General features: G+C 39.5%; 1 protein-coding gene across 1 annotated transcript in view; it reads left to right on the top strand.

Annotated features, from left to right (window-relative positions):
- Nucleotides 1-964: 964 nt before the first annotated feature.
- The window catches only part of LOC137273040 (glutamate receptor-like), a 102969-nt gene continuing 84849 nt past the window's right edge, over nucleotides 965-19084 (top strand). The window contains exons 1-2 of the mRNA XM_067805481.1: nucleotides 965-1055; nucleotides 1528-1680. Coding sequence (XP_067661582.1) covers nucleotides 965-1055; nucleotides 1528-1680 — 244 coding nt within the window. The remainder of the gene's footprint in view (nucleotides 1056-1527; nucleotides 1681-19084) is intronic.

Here is a 19084-nt window from a genome sequence, read left to right as displayed (position 1 = left end):
ACAATAGGTCTCGGCATTGTTAAATATGTTAACATGTCAATATATAGCTTTGTCTCCGTTCTGGAGGAACACCACAGAGGAATCAACTGACAACTCATTTTCCTTTTTAGGCATGGATTCATCAATAGCGACCAATCCTAATCAGAGCCCATTGCGATTAACGAAGAGTATTCAGGCAGAAACACAAAGCCGGTACGTTAAATAGGACAGAATCCATCAGAAACTATTTAATGAATATTAACTTCATTATATCAAAGTATATTACCACAATCTGACTCTGCTAAGAAACACACCTTTACACTGCAAGCGGCATTTCAGTAATTGTGTTAACGACCGGCGGTTCAAACCCACCACCTAAGCAAACACACACCACTGAACGAGCAGTCTAACGCGCCTAATCACCATTTACACCGGGCAATCAAGAATCCAGTCTTCAGATTTCTGAAAAGGAAAACAGTTTGGCTTGAGACGATGAAAGGTTCCTGATCAATGGCACAGTAAGTAGACGGACGGTCGTATGGAAGGATAACTTCAGAAAGAAACCTATATTTCCTACGTCTCGTCGTCAACACTTGGCAATCTATGACTGTAACACGCGCATTGATTGTGGCGCGGTGTTACCGATTCTCCAGTCTATAAGCCTGCACTTCACTCCATCGGTATTACACGCTGAACATCTCCGCTGCTGCTCCCAGCATAGACGTCGCCGCATCGGTCCTCCTCTCTGCCTGGACTTTGCTCAATATCGTGTTCACTTGTTCGGGCTTGCATTTGGGTCCGTGCATAAAAGATGTGAACCAATAGCGGAATGTTCATGTTGACAAGGGGCTGATCAATTCGAGGGTGAAGGACACGGTTAATCGGTTAGCCACGTGGGTGCGGCTCATACATCGGGAATACGGGCAACAGGGAGAGATACCATTGCATCGGTAGTACGGAGTCTCCAGTTGACATGTGAATCAGGATGAACGCGTACCGGATACTTGTGTGGAAAGTTGTTTTTGTACTCGGATATATTTCAAAGACTGCTGGTTTCAAGGGACAAATCCCTATAGGTAGGTGCCATGTTTTATGTCCATGATGAAGTTTCGTTCCATCAAAAGAAACCTTGCAACAGAATATTTGAATTGACTTCACTCGTATACTTTTTGATGTTATAGGATAACGTGAGTCTGTTTCTTTAATCGTATGTATGACATTTTTTATGTGGTCGTTGATAATTAGCCTAATGTTCCTCTGTCGTCGTTCGATTTTCGTGAGCTTCGGTTCCCGGCAGAAGGTACCGTCATCTTTCTGGCGGGAGTCTAACGAGTTTCTTGAAGAGTAATTCAGCTCTGCTCATACCTCCGAGGAACCATTGCCTTCATTTAGTCTTAATTTCTTTGAAAGCCACTGAAATAGATACCCTTGAAGTGACGGAAGCTTTCTTGTTATCAGTCATTTATTTAATCGTTTTATCTATCAAAGTTACGCAACTTTCACTTCGAGGATTAACTGTTTATAAGCAGGCGTCTGTGTCTTTTTCAGGCGCCATATTTGATGAATATACCGACGTGTTCGCAAGGACTGGCTACCAGTACGCTATATCTAGCCACAGTGAAAGAGTGAAGGAAGGAATTAAATTTTCTACTGTGTATGACGAGGTCGACATACACGACAACTTTAAAGTGGCTTCAAGAAGTACGTAGTTGACATTTATTAACGCCGTTAATCCGGACTAATTGTTCCAAGTATTATCTCCAGGAATAAACAAGACTCAATGTGGACAGATGACATTTGTACATCTATATTCTTACCTAAAATTTTCATTAAGGGGTCTGTTTTCAGAGGGTCCGGATTGATGGTGTTCATTTACCTGATCAGATATTTGCATATACCATAATGTATTATATAACAATCCTCCAGCGATTTTAGAATCACTGTGGTGGCATTATTACTCAAAACCCCGTCTTAAACGTTCTTCGTTCATCACTCGATCTGGTTTAGTCAGGTGATTATTACCTTTGTGGATGACACCCATAGCCTGGGGTCCAATCTCAACAACGATACAGTGCATGAAACCGTCTGTTTCGTCTTCCTTGCCTTGATTCAGCTTGTGTTAGCTAAATCGGTGTAAAACCGTTCTAACATACTTCTTGGCAACCCAGCATATATTAGTTGGTCTGTTTACTTTTGTTTACATACATTATCTACTGTATGCCATGTTATTCATCTACTTTGAAACTTTATTAACGCCAGTTAAGGACAACGTCCGACGGTGTGTTTCTTGAACATCTTCCTGTTCCAAGTCTTATTCTACCAATCACATGCACGAGATCACGTTTGAACATCATTCTTCGTCATTGATCCCTTATACATGAGGCTGCATCTACATACATCCTAACCCCAGATAGTTTAAACACCACATCTACCTCTCGCAAACGCCCACCGCTATTTGATTGCTATATCCATATCGATTCATTCTGGAGCAATGAAATGAGCGTTTTGAAAACGCCATGGAGAAAAAGTCACTTTAGTTTATTGCTCTTGAAATGAATGGGGATCTATGTAATGAAGTAACAGTATATCAAGCATTAGGCCCGACTCTACGACCCACCAGTACAAAGCACTTCATATCAGCATTTGATCATAGATGAGTCTCAAGGCTCTGACGCTGCGTGGAGCTCTTTTATGCTGTCACTTAAGGGTTTCATTATTCAACAGGGTTTTAGGTCACTTGAGTATTTTCAGTGGAGCCGAATACTGCCTGTTCTCAATCATGACTGAGCGTGACGCTGTACAACGCGTACAATGAAAGCAAACTCGCTGGATCGCGTGTCCGGCATTACATCATAAGTAGATTGGATTTGATAATGAAAAACATTTTAGCAAACATTTTTTGCCGTGTAATATGTGGTATTATCAATGCGCTTAACCAAACTGATCAATTTGTAATCATGCCCGATAAATATGCGAAAATGAGACCACAATATGCCCTGAATATCGATATGGTGCCAACGTGCCAAATATTAGGCCTTATTTTGCAAACAAATTTGGATGGGAGTTTCCGCATGTCTCTGCTTATGTAAACAGATCTCGTATCATCTGGTACTACATCATGTCTGGCAGTTCGATTATGATTTATATTCTTTCGCGGTTTGTGGATTTCTGTGAATGGAATTACGTCTTCAAAGTTGATAGTTTGTAAGGATCTTCTAGTGTAATAATAAATTATCACTCTAGCGCACGTTGAAAATATCTATATAATTAAAATACACGTTTACATTTAGAAAACAAATCTCCACAGACCAAATGCTCAGCCTGGGTTCCTATGATCATTGAGACGCATTATGTGGGTTCGCAAATTCAAATACAACGGAACCTCAATAATCCGGTCGATATCCACTATGACGTATTTTATGACCATTGTGAAGTACATCGTGCACATAAAACACGAAAGACATTTTAATGGCCAGGTATATTTTATTTTGAATTAAAAGAGTTCCGACTAAGGGGGTTTTACCATAGTTATACTGTACTATATGTACAGTTATTGTGTAATGATACCAACAGGTTACCACCCCCGAACTATTGTTTTGATCGTTTGTACAATGATTATGCCAGAATGAAAATATTGGAAATCACTGAAAGGGTCACATTCAGAATCTTTGCCCGAGTGCAGCAGGTACGTTGTTAATGACTGAATGCGGTATTTCACATCCTTGTGTGGTGTGCTAACGTTCTTGACATGATCCACAGATCGACCAGAAGGTTGTCAGACATTAGTAAACACATATACACATGTTAGGGACTTCTGTACAGTGTACAACGTTTCTGTACAGTGTTCAACATTGTTCTTCACAAAAGTGCGGGACTGGCAACTGCCTGGAACGTAAATATTTGCAAGTTGATAACTCGACGGTGGAGGCCATGATACCTGTTAATACATCGAGGAATTGCCCGGCTAGCTTGTGTTTCCGGGAGATGTTATTTATGACGGCATCGTTAACGAACTTTAAATCTGAAATGTCCAAATGTTATAACACAAGCATCTCAGACGTTTGAAGTATAAGTGGAATATTTGTAAGTTCTATGTAGCTTGCTCTTGCGTTCTTCTATTCACGTCATTGACATGATTATTAAGCGTGTGTTCTTTCAATGTAAAGGTAAAATAGTGTTTAATACGTTCATACACTGAAACACTGCTCTGACGAACTTTGCGGTTGCTGTAAGCCTTAGTATCAGTTCATTCCTTCGTATTCATCACAGTGTAACCTCTGAAGTGTCGATGGGATAGTTTCCACGTATTTTGTTCCAGTCTGAAAAACAAACATATTCTGATACGCCAATCGGTCGACTGCATGAGCGTAACAGAATGCAAAAAGGTCGACACATGCCAAGATGATTAGTTGTGTCCAACGGCTCGTTCCTTTCAACTTCAACCTTCAATGGCTTTATAGTGCATATAATTCAAACAGGTTTTGGCTTCTAACGTTTGGTGATTAACCGCACGTACATCCCAAAAGCATGCATATTATCAATCATTAGGCGGATGTATGATCACGACGTAACCACCAACATGTAAGCTGTACCGATAGGCCTGTAAATATTCAAGTCTAGGTCAGGTGCAACTGCAGGCCAGTTTCTTCAGTTCACGAACAGCAGGTGAATTCTGGGCTGAAATATGGCGACGTGTTCTGCTAACACCTGCCCCATTGTAACGTACAACAATTAGGTCCTTATGTCCATTCTTGCTTATCCAATGTACTACATGGTCACCATATAATAATAGTAAATAGTCTGGAATCATTGACAATACCTGCTCTGTGCTATTAGGTATGCTAATTTGAACATTCTACCATGACTTCAGTAAATACTGGATTGTGATTGGTTAATCAAAGTCATTCAGAGGTAATCAGGCTATATACCTCTGATTTTCCAACACTTTGGGTATTTGTTTTAAATCTGAATAACACGGTTATGGTAGAATGGAGATAAACGTATTGTGTTGGAAAATCAGAGTTATGTAACGAAATTACAATAGCTCTAAACTTTGTATTTAAAACTTCATACTACGCGTTCGGTTTTAAATCATATTTAGAGCTACTATAATTTCATTATATACCTCTGATTTTCCAACACAGTATGTTTTGCTCCTAATTATACCCTTCCTCATTTCAGTTTGAAATTACCTTCCAGTCAAACCGTCCCTTCGGCGTACTGGTTCGGGATTAATCTCCATTTAACTAGGACCGTTCAGTCGAAACTGTTTTATGTGGTTATGTTTGTGCCTTAATGAGTATGACGTCACAAGGCAATAGGTCCATGTTAAATGCTGATGCTTTACCATGTGTGTACACACTCCAGGTAAACGAAGAATCGAATCCTTCTGATACCTTTGGTCTTTACATTACTCCAAAATGTGTGTTATTCCACTGGATGTCTACTTTAGTGTCTTGTCATTTGAACCGGACTGAAATCAAAGCTGGGTGGACGTCGGGTCCAGGGCATTTACTGTTATAGGGTTTTTAAAATATGTCTTGTTCTGATATACATAATCATGTAGAGTCACACTGACTCAGTGGATGAATAATGAATTTAGATAATAGCACAGTATGTAACTAAGGCATCTTACGAGATGTGTCGACGTCTAGAGACAAATAAACAGATCTATACAAGGGTAAATAGCTTTGATTACAACAGGAGAAACTGCTCTTGTAGCTCTAATAAGCAGGAGATGCCTACATTTAGTCTCCTATAAATTACGTATTAGTCCTTGTTTGCTGAACGTCAAACAGATCTTATCGAGACTTTAAACAGATGCCCCAGTTTGAAGTTTGATATTTGCCTGTATTTCAGCATAGTTATTTTTAACTCAACCACTTTCAGAAACATTTCTCCAGAAAAATGATTGAATGCTCTCGAAAAACGAACGGCTAATCATACCTCTCTGGGAAACATCACAGTAAATATAGCATAAAAACGATTGATATCACATTACCAGCCACTTTGAAACCTAATCACTGATGTTCTTTATCAGATGTTTAAAGTAGTTGGTGAAAACCTATCAATGCTACATAAAAATACGATGGCATGACCTCTCGCATTGGCGTTATGTTCAATGATGTTCAAACACGTTTGTTACTACTTCAATCTTGCTTATTAATTGTTATTGCCTTACAATTCCAGACATATTAGCGCTTTTGAGAGATATTTATTCATGGATATTTGCAGAACACTGACCTTAGTATAATTCCAAAATAGCATTATCGTATTATAGGGAAACCTCGGTAAACCGCATGATATTGTCATATTCACATAAGATATTGTCATATTTACATAAGAAGATGGTGTAAAAAGCATGCCTGTTTTGCCCACTGGAAATGTCAAATTTCAAACATGTAAAAATGTTATGATTTAATTAGTTACTTTACGTCACACTCAACATTATTTCTGCAATATAGCGGCAATGTCATGGAAATTATCACATGCTTGCAAATAATGGAGAACAGCACTTTCAGTCTTTCTTATATTTGCACAAATTTTACTTCAAGCATGACCTTGCGCACAAGAACGCGAAATAGGGTGATTTTTCAAACAATAAGAACACTTAACAACAACATTTTAATGTTTGCTTACGCGGGAGTGGTTTGTCTGAGACACCCATATCTCAGTGGTGCCCCAATCAAAGTGGTCAAGGAGGCCAAGTTCTTGGGACTTATTTTCGACTCACATTTGACCTTTTTGCCGCATATTAAATCCCTTAAAGCCAAATGCCTGAAGGCACTCGATTTATTAAAGGTTGGTTCAAATTCAAAATGGGGAGGGGATCAAACTACCCTCCTTCACTTATATAGAATACTGGTGCGATCTAAACTTGATTACGGCTCCATCGTATATGGTGGAGCTTGTCAAAGCAACCTAAAACTACTTGATCCTGTTCACCACCAAGGCCTAAGACTTTGTCTCGGTTCTTGTAGAACCTCTCCTATTGACAGTCTATACGTCGAAGCTGATGAGTCTTCTCTCAACTTACGTCGTATCAAACTATCTTTACAAGACATTACAAAATTAGCTTCTAATGAGTCTAATCCCGCATTTAATTGTGTCTTTAATCCTCTCTATGAGGATTTGTATAACAAAACGTCTTCCCTTCTTCCGCCTCTTGGGCTCAGAATTAAGCCATTTCTTGCTGCTTCTAGCATTGAGCTGGAAAATATAGCTCCTTCCCGTCTTCTTTCTTCTCCTCCTTGGCAGTTGGTTAGGCCACAAGTTGACCTAACATTAACTACATTTAAAAAATCAGAAACCAATGAATTACAGTATAAACAAGAATATAGTCAATTTAAACATAAATATAACAATAATAAATCCTAATTTACAGATGGGTCCAAGGACGGTGGCGCAGTTGCTTGTGCTACTGTCATTGGATCCAGAACAATATCTTCTAGATTACCAGAAAATAGTTCCATTTTTACAGCTGAAGCTAACGCCATATTAACAGCACTTAAATATATTCAAAGACACCCGAAACGTAAACAGCATATAATATATTCCGACTCTCTTTCTTGCCTTCAGGCTATTAAAAATATTTCTTGTAAACATCCACTTTTAATTGAAATTATTGAATTGTATAATAATCTTGCTACTGGCCAATACGACATCGTCTTCTGTTGGCTACCCTGCCATGTAGGGATCTCTGGTAACACATTGGCTGACCTTGCTGCTAAAGCAGCCCTCAACAAATTTGTGACACCACTGCATATTCCTTACAGTGATTACAAAGCCACCATTAGGTGTTATATCCGTGACCTGATGCAGAAGAAGTGGGACACCCAAGTAGGTATAAATAAATTACATGACATAAAACCTTACGTTGGTTATACCCACTTGGGTTGTCAGTCGAGATTTGAAGACGTTATTCTACGACGATGTCGTATTGGCCACACTAGATATACTCATGCATACCTGTTAAAAGGTGAGGATCCTCCATTTTGTATCCCTTGTGATGAGTCACAGTCACGGTCAAGCATATGCTGCTTGACTGTGTTGAATTCTCCATCACAAGGGATACGTATTTTACAGTTAAAACAATGAAGGGTCTTTTTAGCAGCGTTAGTTTTCATTTAATTCTTGGTTTTTTAAAAGAAATTGATTTTTTGATTGAATTCTGAGTAATATGTTTCTGTAAAAAGATGTATTTTAATAATTGGTAGTTTGGATTCGTAACTAGAATTGTTAGTGGCTGTACCCTCAAAGGGGGTTGAAGTATTGTAAAATTATTGTCCTCCTGAGAGGGTACGTAAGTCCAAAAACATTGATAGTAAATTTAATTCTACCAGGGTTTTTTATCGTAGTATTCCTGTTGTTTTAATTTTGGCTAGCATATTGTACACTCGCCAGTAGTTGAAGGGATGGTGTAAATCCAACTAGGGTCCATGTAGGTAGCAAAGGTACTGTAAGTCCCCATGGTCCCTAGTATGGCGATCTACCTTCAGTTGTTGGCGATCTATAGACTGATTTTATAGTGTATTGTCCTAATGGTGATGTTGTTTTTAACTTTCCGTGCTAGTTTTAATTCCATTTGTGATATTCTATTTGTTTTACTGTCCTTCGTTGACAGGTTTTATAGTAGACATATAATTGATTTTGATATTAGTTGTTCTCGTCACGATATGGCTGAGATATTGCCGATGTGACGTAAAATATTAACTCACTCACTCACTCTAAGACACCCTTATATTGCTGTCCGCAGATACTTCCCATTGCGCACCAACAGAAATCATGATCATGTGTTCGGGACCCCGGTTCGCCACGAATATGTACCAGAGTGTGAACGTCTTAAGCCACACATTGGCTCTAATGCCTTGTCGTGATATGACTGGACTATTGTACACAGCCACGTTCAACCAGAACCCCTCACTCTTTACTCACCCATACGTGTGTCAGAGAGTTACCCATGTTCCAATATTCATTCAAAAACAATTCCTTGAAAAAACACACAAAATGCGACCCACTTGATACGTAAACTGATGTATTTATTGAATATTCACTGAGCGTGTGCAAAGTGGACAGACATGGACTTTTTGAACTTTTTACCTGTCTGGACTGACGTATCATACATATGAAGACATACATACATAGTTCATCACGTCGTGGCCATTTTATGTGACGTCACATTGCATTCGGTTTATCGCACTTCACATAATATGAGAAAACTTATCCTACACCCCACATTATGGTTTATTTGTTGTTGCTCATTAGTTAATTGTGACTCATCCTCACAAACGCGATGTACTTCAACACTGATGGTTTGTTATGTATACGTCTAGGGAAGGGATAGTTTGACACATAAGGTTTGCACTTTGACTTGGACTGAACAATGGCTTCAGGGAGTATTTATGAGACTATGAAAAAGATCAGGTGATCATTTATCTGCGTGTAGTCCATGGTCAGTTCGCAACACACAGATTTGTGCACTTGCGCAGGTATTGTCACATAAAGCGAAACTTTAAACGAACACACTTTATATTGATGTTGTTACGGAAGAGATATTGATCTACAGGGATTTAAACGTTTACGAGGCGACCAACTCAAGCGCTAGACGATGCTCATCACGAGACGTTCTGTTATAAACGTCACGCGCCAGACTGCAAGGGAACGATCTTCAACCTTACCATGTTTCAAAGTAAAATTGATTATAAAGTTTTAAAGAAAAAAGTATGGATACCGACAAAAGACGACCTCGGTTTGGGGTTCAAGCTAACCATTGTACTCATCTTTCAAACATAGTTCATGTAAGAGGTTTTACATCATTCAGTGGATTCGCCCATGCAAACGTTCTTGGGGAGATTGTCAGAAGACAAATGCCATCGCAGTTAAGAAACAAACTGAATTAGGTCAATATATAGGCTCGAAAGTAACTCTAATATTATTTAATCATATCCGTTGGTCCAAACGATTATTCTTTTAATTACACAGTAAACGACATGTCTTCTTTGTCTTGTGACCATTGTCGTGCGAGTTAGATAAACGCCCCGTTCAGACCCGTCTGTACACTAACACCCAGTATAGAAACGTTAAAGTTGTTTGATGCCCACGGGTGTCAGTACATTTATTGCATGTAAGGGTCAACGCAAACGAAGGAGTCGTAGAACTGTGACTACGATAGGTTATAATTAATTGCAACCAGCCTTCACGTTAAGATAAATATGTTTTTTTTCTTCAGGACTTTTTTTTAAACATAATGCAAAGTTCAAGGTAACAGGACATGGGATATTTTTCGACAATAAAATCATCCCAACTATCATAATCTTTCATATTTTGTTTGAAGCTCAATCATAGAAAAACATTACACTTGGATTTTCGTTTAGCTTCAAGACGACTTCACAGCTGTAGAGGGCTTTTTTAACAACTGCATAGGCTTTTCCTTGCAATAATTTGCTCTCAGATATTGTATTTCAAAACAGTACTTCTATATATTATGTATTACAGTTGTTAATTTAGAGACACGACATTATTGGAAGGGTCAGCAGGTTGGGTCTGGTCTTTATCAATGATTGCAGGGTCGAATATGGTACGATGTCAGTCAACGGAGTATGTGTCCCAGCCTCGGATATATTCAGACTGACGTCATGTCGCTGGGATATTGCTCGGGATGGCGTTCAAGAAACTAAGAAGCAACCACCTGTCCTGACAATGGAGACATAAGAATTGAGTGAAGGTGTAGACTTATCTCCGAATGCAGCCTCCAATAAGACGCTGGATATATGTGATGAAATACGCCCAGTAAATGTCCAATCTAGTGCTTAGTCCTTGACGTGTCTTGTACCGAGAAGATTTGAAATTACCCTCACGCTGTCGATGTCTTCCGTAACAAATCAAGGAGAAACATTTCGTCCACTGTGTCTAGTGTGAGTGGGAAGTCGAAATACGAATGCGTTAGACAGAGATTAGCAAACACGTTTCATTCCGATTGTACGGAACGAGTTGCACAATCTTTGTCGTCCCCGAGAGAGTAACTGTCTGGCTTTTACCTGCGATCGGCATTTCATTCCACTAACGAATTATTAACCTACGCAAATGAAAGAAGCAGATGATCATTGCTTGCTTCTGATTATACATATTTCACATTTTATATACAGAACGTCATATTAAAAATCCAAGTAAACGTTAAAACGACATTATACACAAAACACTGCATGGAAAATACATCCCAATATCTATTCTATTGTGAGTTAAAATGTTGGGATCTCAGTATGATATATTGTAACGGCTATTACACTGATGGTTTTGTATTTAAACATGAGCACTTGTCAAATATGGGTGTATTATTTATTCATTGACCTCACCACATTTTCACCCAAAACGCTATTACGACTCAATCTGTATTCGGATCGTATAATTATGAAAATGACAAAACCTATACCATTTACACGGCCGTACTGAATAAAATCTAAATGTAAAGTCGACTTTGGACTTTTCATCTGTCTGTCACAGGCGTGTGTTTGTGGATCCATATCCAATAGGTACGACACCGGGTGACGGCAAAAATATGAGTCTCTTGTCGGTTATCTTTACTGTTTAAGGAGACCATATGCATTTTATTTAGTCAAGCACCCTTCATCTAAGTTCATAGTTATGTCATTAGGATGTAATAATCTATGATCACAGCTTTCTCATTCTGCTCTATCGTGGATTCTGAAAATATCAACCTATCACTATCATCAACCATCACCATCACGAATAAATGCTTGTTTTACAGATGGAATTGTGTAACCGACGCTCCGTTGCAAACGTTTCCATTGTCTTCCAGAAGAAGCCATTGCTTCGTCAAGCAAGGCTTTGAGCATAACGCACCTAGGTTCTTATTATTTCTATGGGTCTGAGTAAGATCAATACTTGACAGTTATAAAGTGTTCATGTTTATATCTATGCAACAAAATTCCATTAAAATGTGCCCTGCCAGCCGTATGTAATATCATCACGTTTCCTTGATGTCGGTACACAGAGGTCCATTTAGAGATATCTGACACTTGATGCGTATTATCCATGTCATGATATCACTGAAGACGTAGTAACCGTTCTCTGATAGTTGCTTTGACGTCCTTGACAGTCTTAAGAGTACTACACTATGTCTGTTATCATCCCACGTGACCAAGTTATCTCGGCATCATACATAAATGACACAATAATTGTCATTCATGAGTTGTTTCAGTCCTTCAAGCCGAGTAACGAGTGTCACGATGCCAGTTTATGTTCCTTTTAACTTTGCCGCAGAGCATCGTAAAGTAGATATACACCGATCACATGGAATTTGAATTACGAATACTTGCCTCAATTGCCTTAATAATGGATTCATGCTGAAGGATATTAAATATAATGATGTGAATAAAATGTAATCCGAGATTTATAGTACTGGTCATAGATTGTCATAGATTGTCATCAGAAATTGTATATTAAGAACATAAAGAAACTGTGCATGCATAAAATTTAAAATCTAAATTTATCAAACCTTTGGAGACACATACGGATTTAAACTCAGAGATTAGTGACATGTATCCAATATGCATGCAAGTGACACGCTCCGTGACGTCAGTGGTTTCGTTCTTGAGACGTGCGGTACGTCTCACTGAGCAAATGAATGCCACACAATACTGTCACTTTGGAAAGTTCAACGCCTGCTTTGCGATCGTTCAAACATAGCTAATGAAACGCATAGCGTGCCAAGACTAACGTCTGCACAACGTCACGACGCCATTGGGATGGTCAGTGGGGGAATGTCTCAACGAGAAGTATGCTGCATATTTCCACTGCCGGAACTGGTGAGACGCTACCAGAACACAAATGACATCGATTGGCCACGTTCTGGACGTCCACATGTAACAACGCCTATAACAGAACAGATGGATAAGGGTGACCCATCTTCACAACAGGTTTCAGACTGCATTGATAACGGCCCGGACCCGGACTTCCCCGTAGTCACCCTAAACAGTTCGATAATGTTTACGTCATCATGAGATCAGACCACGACTTTCTATTAGTGATGGACGTCAACGTGGAAGACGCGTGGAAGAACGGCATGCACAGGCCTATGTCTTGGAGAAGAATCGCTTTGGTGGTGGTTCCGTGATGATTTGGGATGTAATAACAGCACGACAATGACAACTACTTTGATTGTTCAAGGCAACCTAACTGGTGTGGGCTACAGGAATCATATTCTTCAACCTATGGTAATTTCTTTTCTGCAACGTCATGGCCCTGGGTTAACATTCCAACAGGACAATGTCCGCCCTCATACGGCAAGGGTTGCTATGGATTTCTTGCAACACCACAAAGTTGACTTACTGCCCTGGCCTGCAACTTCACCGGGTGTCTCCTCTATACAGCATGCTTGGGACGAGATGGATCGACGTCTACGCCGTCTTCCTTACCCGCCAGATAACGTTCTTGACCTTGCAACAGAATCTTGCGTGATATCCCACAAGCCTTCCTTGCACGTTTCCTGTATGGGTCTATGCGTCGTCGATGCACTGCTGTTCTCAATGCCGATGGTGGACATACCCGCTATTGAGCTTGTGACATGTTCGTTTGCCCCCTGTCCCGCTTGTGGACGCGTCACGTCATCGTATTTGACTTTTCATTTGAAATTCTTCCGACTTATTATGGTCTCATGATCCGTACATCAAAATATATACGTACTTTTGATATTGTTATCGTACTTATTACTGGAATAATATTTTGACTATGCACAGTTTCATTATGTGCCAAGTATACAATCAGTTCTACTAATTGAGATGTGGTGGTTATAGTGTTCGCTCGTCACACTGAAGGTGTCGGTTTAATCCTCACACATGTAGCGACTGAAGCAAGATTCGGATGAACCCTCATTATCATTGTTTGAATATTGTCCAAGGTGACCTAAAACCCAAATCACCCAAGGATTTCTGATATAAGTCCAAAGTATGATCTTTCATCAAATCCCTATTTTAGCAACATAGTGAGTGAGTGCAGTTTTATCCCAAACTCAGCAATATTCCAGCTATAAGGCGGCGGTCTGTAAATGATCGAGATAGGGCAAGGAAATCCAGTGATTAAGCACATGAGCGTCGAACTGCGCAATGGGATACGATGACATGTGTCAGTCAAATCGGCGAGCCTGACACGATAGTTGCCTCTTACGACAGGCATGGGATCACTGAATCTTAAACGAATCTGAGGAACTTGTTTACCGTCCCATGTGTTTGAGACCTAGTGGGAGTACTGATAATAGACTCAGAAACACATGTTTATGATACAATCGGAATCATCCTGTAATCGAGTTTCAGCAGTGATTTTGTATGATTTGGGAAGCCTTTCCTCGCTAAATTTAACATAAATGTCCATATGATGCATAGTCTGTGTATTTCTTCTAAACCATGGCGCCACTGGAATGCACTGTGCCTATGGTACAGACACATTTGGATTTATAATGATTTGGACGTTGCACCCGGAACGTTGTGGCTGCTGTTCGACCCCTCGAAGGCAGAACATCTCCATTATGTGGTATGTAGTCTTTCAGAGATGCAACCGTTGCTAGATTTAAGTGATAAGTAAATCATGCCATTAATGCGGCATTACATTAATACCGATAGGCTTACATGTGATGTCAACATACAAATGCTGTGGCAGTAGCCGCCAAAAAGATAAACCAGGAATATTGTTGTGGTGATGATTGGAAATGGTTTAGACGCTTACGTTAGAAATCTATAGTCGAGTGTTTTAGCATTACCAAATCGTAGTTATTTGGACATTTCTCAAAACAATCTATCGTATGCAGCTTATCTGATGAGTCGCTTGAAACGATAAATACGAGTCGTGTTTGAGCAGAGGATCACGGTCTGTTCCTTCACTGAGCAGCCGCAGGGTAATCTAGACACAACTTTTATGTTTTTCAATTGCATTACAGTAAAACCTTTAAAGTACGATGTTGGGAATTGATTGCGATCAGACACTGGGGCATGGCTGCTTAGCTGGGCCATAAGCCAGCACAGTTCGCCGTGAAGCACTGTGTCCGACAACCGTAGTAGGGTTATCTGATCTGCGTTTGAATCTTACATGTTCGAGCTGCCTTCATAGTGATAAGCATCTTCGATCTCGTTCACTATGGGAGTGATTTCTCATCAGACGTACATGGAATGGTGTAATTGAAATAGTTTTCAACCATACTGAATTACTCCCTCTGCCCACTCACTAGCTTTGCAGATGAGGCATATCTGGGTAATAGTTACACGACTTGTTATGACCTGTTGACGAAAACAGGATTTGGACAAGAAACCCAATAAGTTATACTGTGTCAGGGTTCCTGACATCGTTAACGTGTCCAACGTCACGTTCAGGTACTTTCATAAATTTTAGAGTCTTCTGAAGCCAGATTTGTTGTTATATGTCAGAGTTCCATGTCTTCCTGGTGAATCCAGTCAACCATCTAGCCCTTGTATGATCTTGACAGCAACTGTTAGATGATTTGACCCACCAGTATTTGTATGAAATATCTCGTATCGTCACGTCACAGCTATTGATTTAAAAAGCCGAGCAATGAAAACGTATACCACTGTTAAAGGTTCAGAAGGTGGTAAACGTGAATTACACAGCAGATGATTTTTTATGATACATCTGCATTAATTTACTGCATTTGTTTCTAAAACGGTATAGTTTCTGGAAAAAATCGTATTTCCGCTTACGTGGTTTCCTTAAGAAAACAAGTTGAATCTGAACTACAACATCACTTTGCCTTCATTGTGCTGGAAATCTGCCGATTAATTCTTCACCACAAAAAAACTGTGCAACACAAACAGTAAAAACGTTCCATGAAAACGTGACTCGCTTGGCATCTTAAAGGGTAAAGGAGTGTAAAAATGGAAGACCACAGGTGCACGTGTTGCAATTAGGAATGAAGATTGAACCAATAGGTGTCATTCCATCACCCATGCCTAATCCTCAGTGTGGTAACGCAAAGCTTTGTTTCTCATCTCGTCATGTATTGGTGGACGTTTTTAGATATCCGGTCTCTCCTGCACGTCGGTGTTGCTTCAAAGATGTAGAGCTATCGGTTTCTTTGAAGTTTAATTTCCTTCTCCCTGAGCCCACGCCCTATGCGCTTAGGATATCTGAAGTAGCGCTCTCCAAGTATTTTGTCTCCTCGGGATATTGTTGAAAATCGCAGGTTCATCAATTTGTAATCTTAAGTCGCAATCGATAGAAATTTAGTGATCTTGGTTCCTGAAAAAGGCTGACTTGTCCTTCGTTGCACCTTGTAATTCTTCCAGCTTCCTTTATAATGCCCCTATATTACTTACTGGAGACAGTTGCTGAGACACTTATTGCCTTCACCTCATGACACAAATCCGAAACGTAATCTGCATGGAAGTCTTGATGATCTGGGGTCTATAGATAAAGGCATCTGACATAAGCTCCAAACCCAGCCTATAATCATAATAACATATGAGACAAAGCGTTTTCCATTCGTGATCTAAAGCAGATGACACTTTAACATTCAAATTGCCAGTATAGAGCAAGCATGTGTTTAGGAATCACTATCAAGTTGTGAGGATACTTGGCGTTCCCGAGGGTGAACCTTGTCATATCGGTGGTGAAATATTTACCGGTAAGACTTCATTGATTGGCATTCTCGAGGTTGGGTAGATGAAGAATGATGACGATATTTATAGATGTACAACGTCTTTATACTGTACCATCGACGTTTCGACATATATTCTTATGTTTTATTTCGGAGATACATAACCACGAGTCACATGTGCTCTGATGCTACTTCTTTGTTGTCGAGTTGGGACACTCTGTGGTGACGTAAAGAGCCCAGGATCTGTAGGATTACCTGCATAGTATGGATCGTTGCTCACAATATCAATCTCTATGTTTTGTGGCCAAGACTGAGTTATTAACAAACCGACCTCCAAGAGCAGTATTGGCGATGGATGACGTTATACTATACAAAATGTATAACTTGCGATATAGTCCAGACTAACACTTGGACCTAACCTGTTCCGTCGGGACAGCAGAGATGTATGAGCACCATCACTTGTTGTTGGGCGTCGTCCAATCATTCTCAGTGCAGTCGATGCAATAAGATCTACTTTGTCTTACTGGGTGGAATGACGATTTTCAGTTGTAATTCATTTACTCTGGAGAAAAATGTTTTGTTCCGTTGTTTTACAATTATTGAATCTCTTCAAAATTATATCATAGGAGAAGTACAGACGTTGCAGTGTATAAGCTGTCACCTAACTTGGCATAAAAATACCACTCGATGTCAAGTTTAAACCCATATAATTATATATAATATAAACCTATATAATTATTATCTTAGAGCCAGCACTTTTCGTATTTAAGTTTCACATGCTGACAGGTTGTATCTGTAAATGTGTTTACCAGCAAAAGGCATTTGGCTTGTTTTGGGGTTGTTGGGTTTTTTTTGTTTTTGTTTTTGTTTTTCTCTTTTTTGTTGCTTAGGGTTTTTTGTTTGTTTGGGGGGTGTTTTTTTGTTGTTTTGGTTGTTTTGGTTTTTTTTGTTTTGTTTTTTTTTGTGTGTGTTTTGTTTGTTTGGTTGGTTTTGTTTGCTGCAGTATGTTACAGTCAACCAACCAGAAGTTAGAAATGCCTGTCGACCGACTGATGATATTCTCAGCAGCAGGTGCCCTAGCAGAAATATTTAATGAGCTTATTTCTTTCATTTGGCAAGTCTGTTTGCGCTAGATTCACGATATAAGGGGCAACTGAGCGTACGTTATACACGTGTGAGTACACATGTGAATGAGTTTCAGTTTTCTGTAAGACATCACAAAATGCGAAATATCCAAAGAAGCAATGAAAATTGTCAATTTTTACACTTCAAAACTTAAAATTCGCGTTTAATATTTTTCGAACGACGTGGTATTATTAAAGTATTGTTCAAAGCAGCGTTAGCCTAAACCCACTTTTTTCAGTCTAAAATTTACAGATAATGTTCCTTCTCCCTGTCACCGAATTCTAAATTACTTTTAACATGGACCCACACTCTTGCATGTTAAACATCCTTGCTATTGTCTGGAGACAGATCAATCTATCAAATACAGCTTTGACATACCGAATATAACTTTAAGTCTATACCATTCTACAGCAGAAACTCGATACCCGTCACGATCATGGCTGTTTGATTCTCTATCCTGCAATGTATTTACAGTGTGTCTGGAAACTCTGGCGAAGAGCATTGGGTATGGCACTTCGAAACTATTAATCTCGCGTTTGAGTGATCAACGTCACGTGTTGAACATTCTGATGAAACAATCGAACTCGGTGTTAATGAGATGCCCGATACAAAACTTTGGACTCGCTCAGGACTTACAGGTCTCGAGTACGATCCGTATGTATGTGTGATAAGTAACAGTGAAGCAGCTAACTAATACAGATGTTGATTGAAGATGATGTGCATAATGTACTGCTTTCTCATCATATTATTTCCACGATTAGCTTTGAATCCCGGAAACTGTGCTGATACGAAGTGAGGATGCTACTGAAGTGAAATCATAAGTGAAAATGTGTTCGATTTTGAAGCTTAATGTGTTCGTTTTCCACTAGTATTTATCATGTTATGTCATCACGTTTGCCTTCGGGGCTATTATTGTCTTTTATTTTATTACTGTCATTAAACCATGATATTGCAGATTTTCTACAGATTCTTTTTCACCAGCTAAAATGGGTACTGGAGATCAAACGTTGAACGCGATATCCCTCTTGGACTTTGTAATACCCACCTTCTGCAAATGTCACTTCATACTCCGAATCCAATAATACTGATTGTGTTACTCATAGTTTCCGATCATCAAGAGCAAGAGGCGGGCACGTTGCCCCCCTCTACTTCTAATAAGACTCCTCTTTAATTAGATATCTGCTGGTTTTCAGCTCATGTCGTGGCTTATTAAGCTTAACTGTGTCAACGAACAGGAAATATAGCTCTCCTATCTAATAACAGTAATGCAATTTAAATGATTATGGAAGTGGTACAACTGCTCCGAAGCCTCGTGTTGGTTTAATGCAAGGCTCTTGAGGGCAACTCATTGCTTTGATGTCC

The sequence above is a fragment of the Haliotis asinina genome, chromosome 2 (assembly GCF_037392515.1).
Source record: "Haliotis asinina isolate JCU_RB_2024 chromosome 2, JCU_Hal_asi_v2, whole genome shotgun sequence".
In the NCBI taxonomy this organism is placed as follows: Eukaryota; Metazoa; Mollusca; class Gastropoda; order Lepetellida; family Haliotidae; genus Haliotis; species Haliotis asinina.
This window is presented reverse-complemented; position numbering and strand designations above follow the sequence as displayed.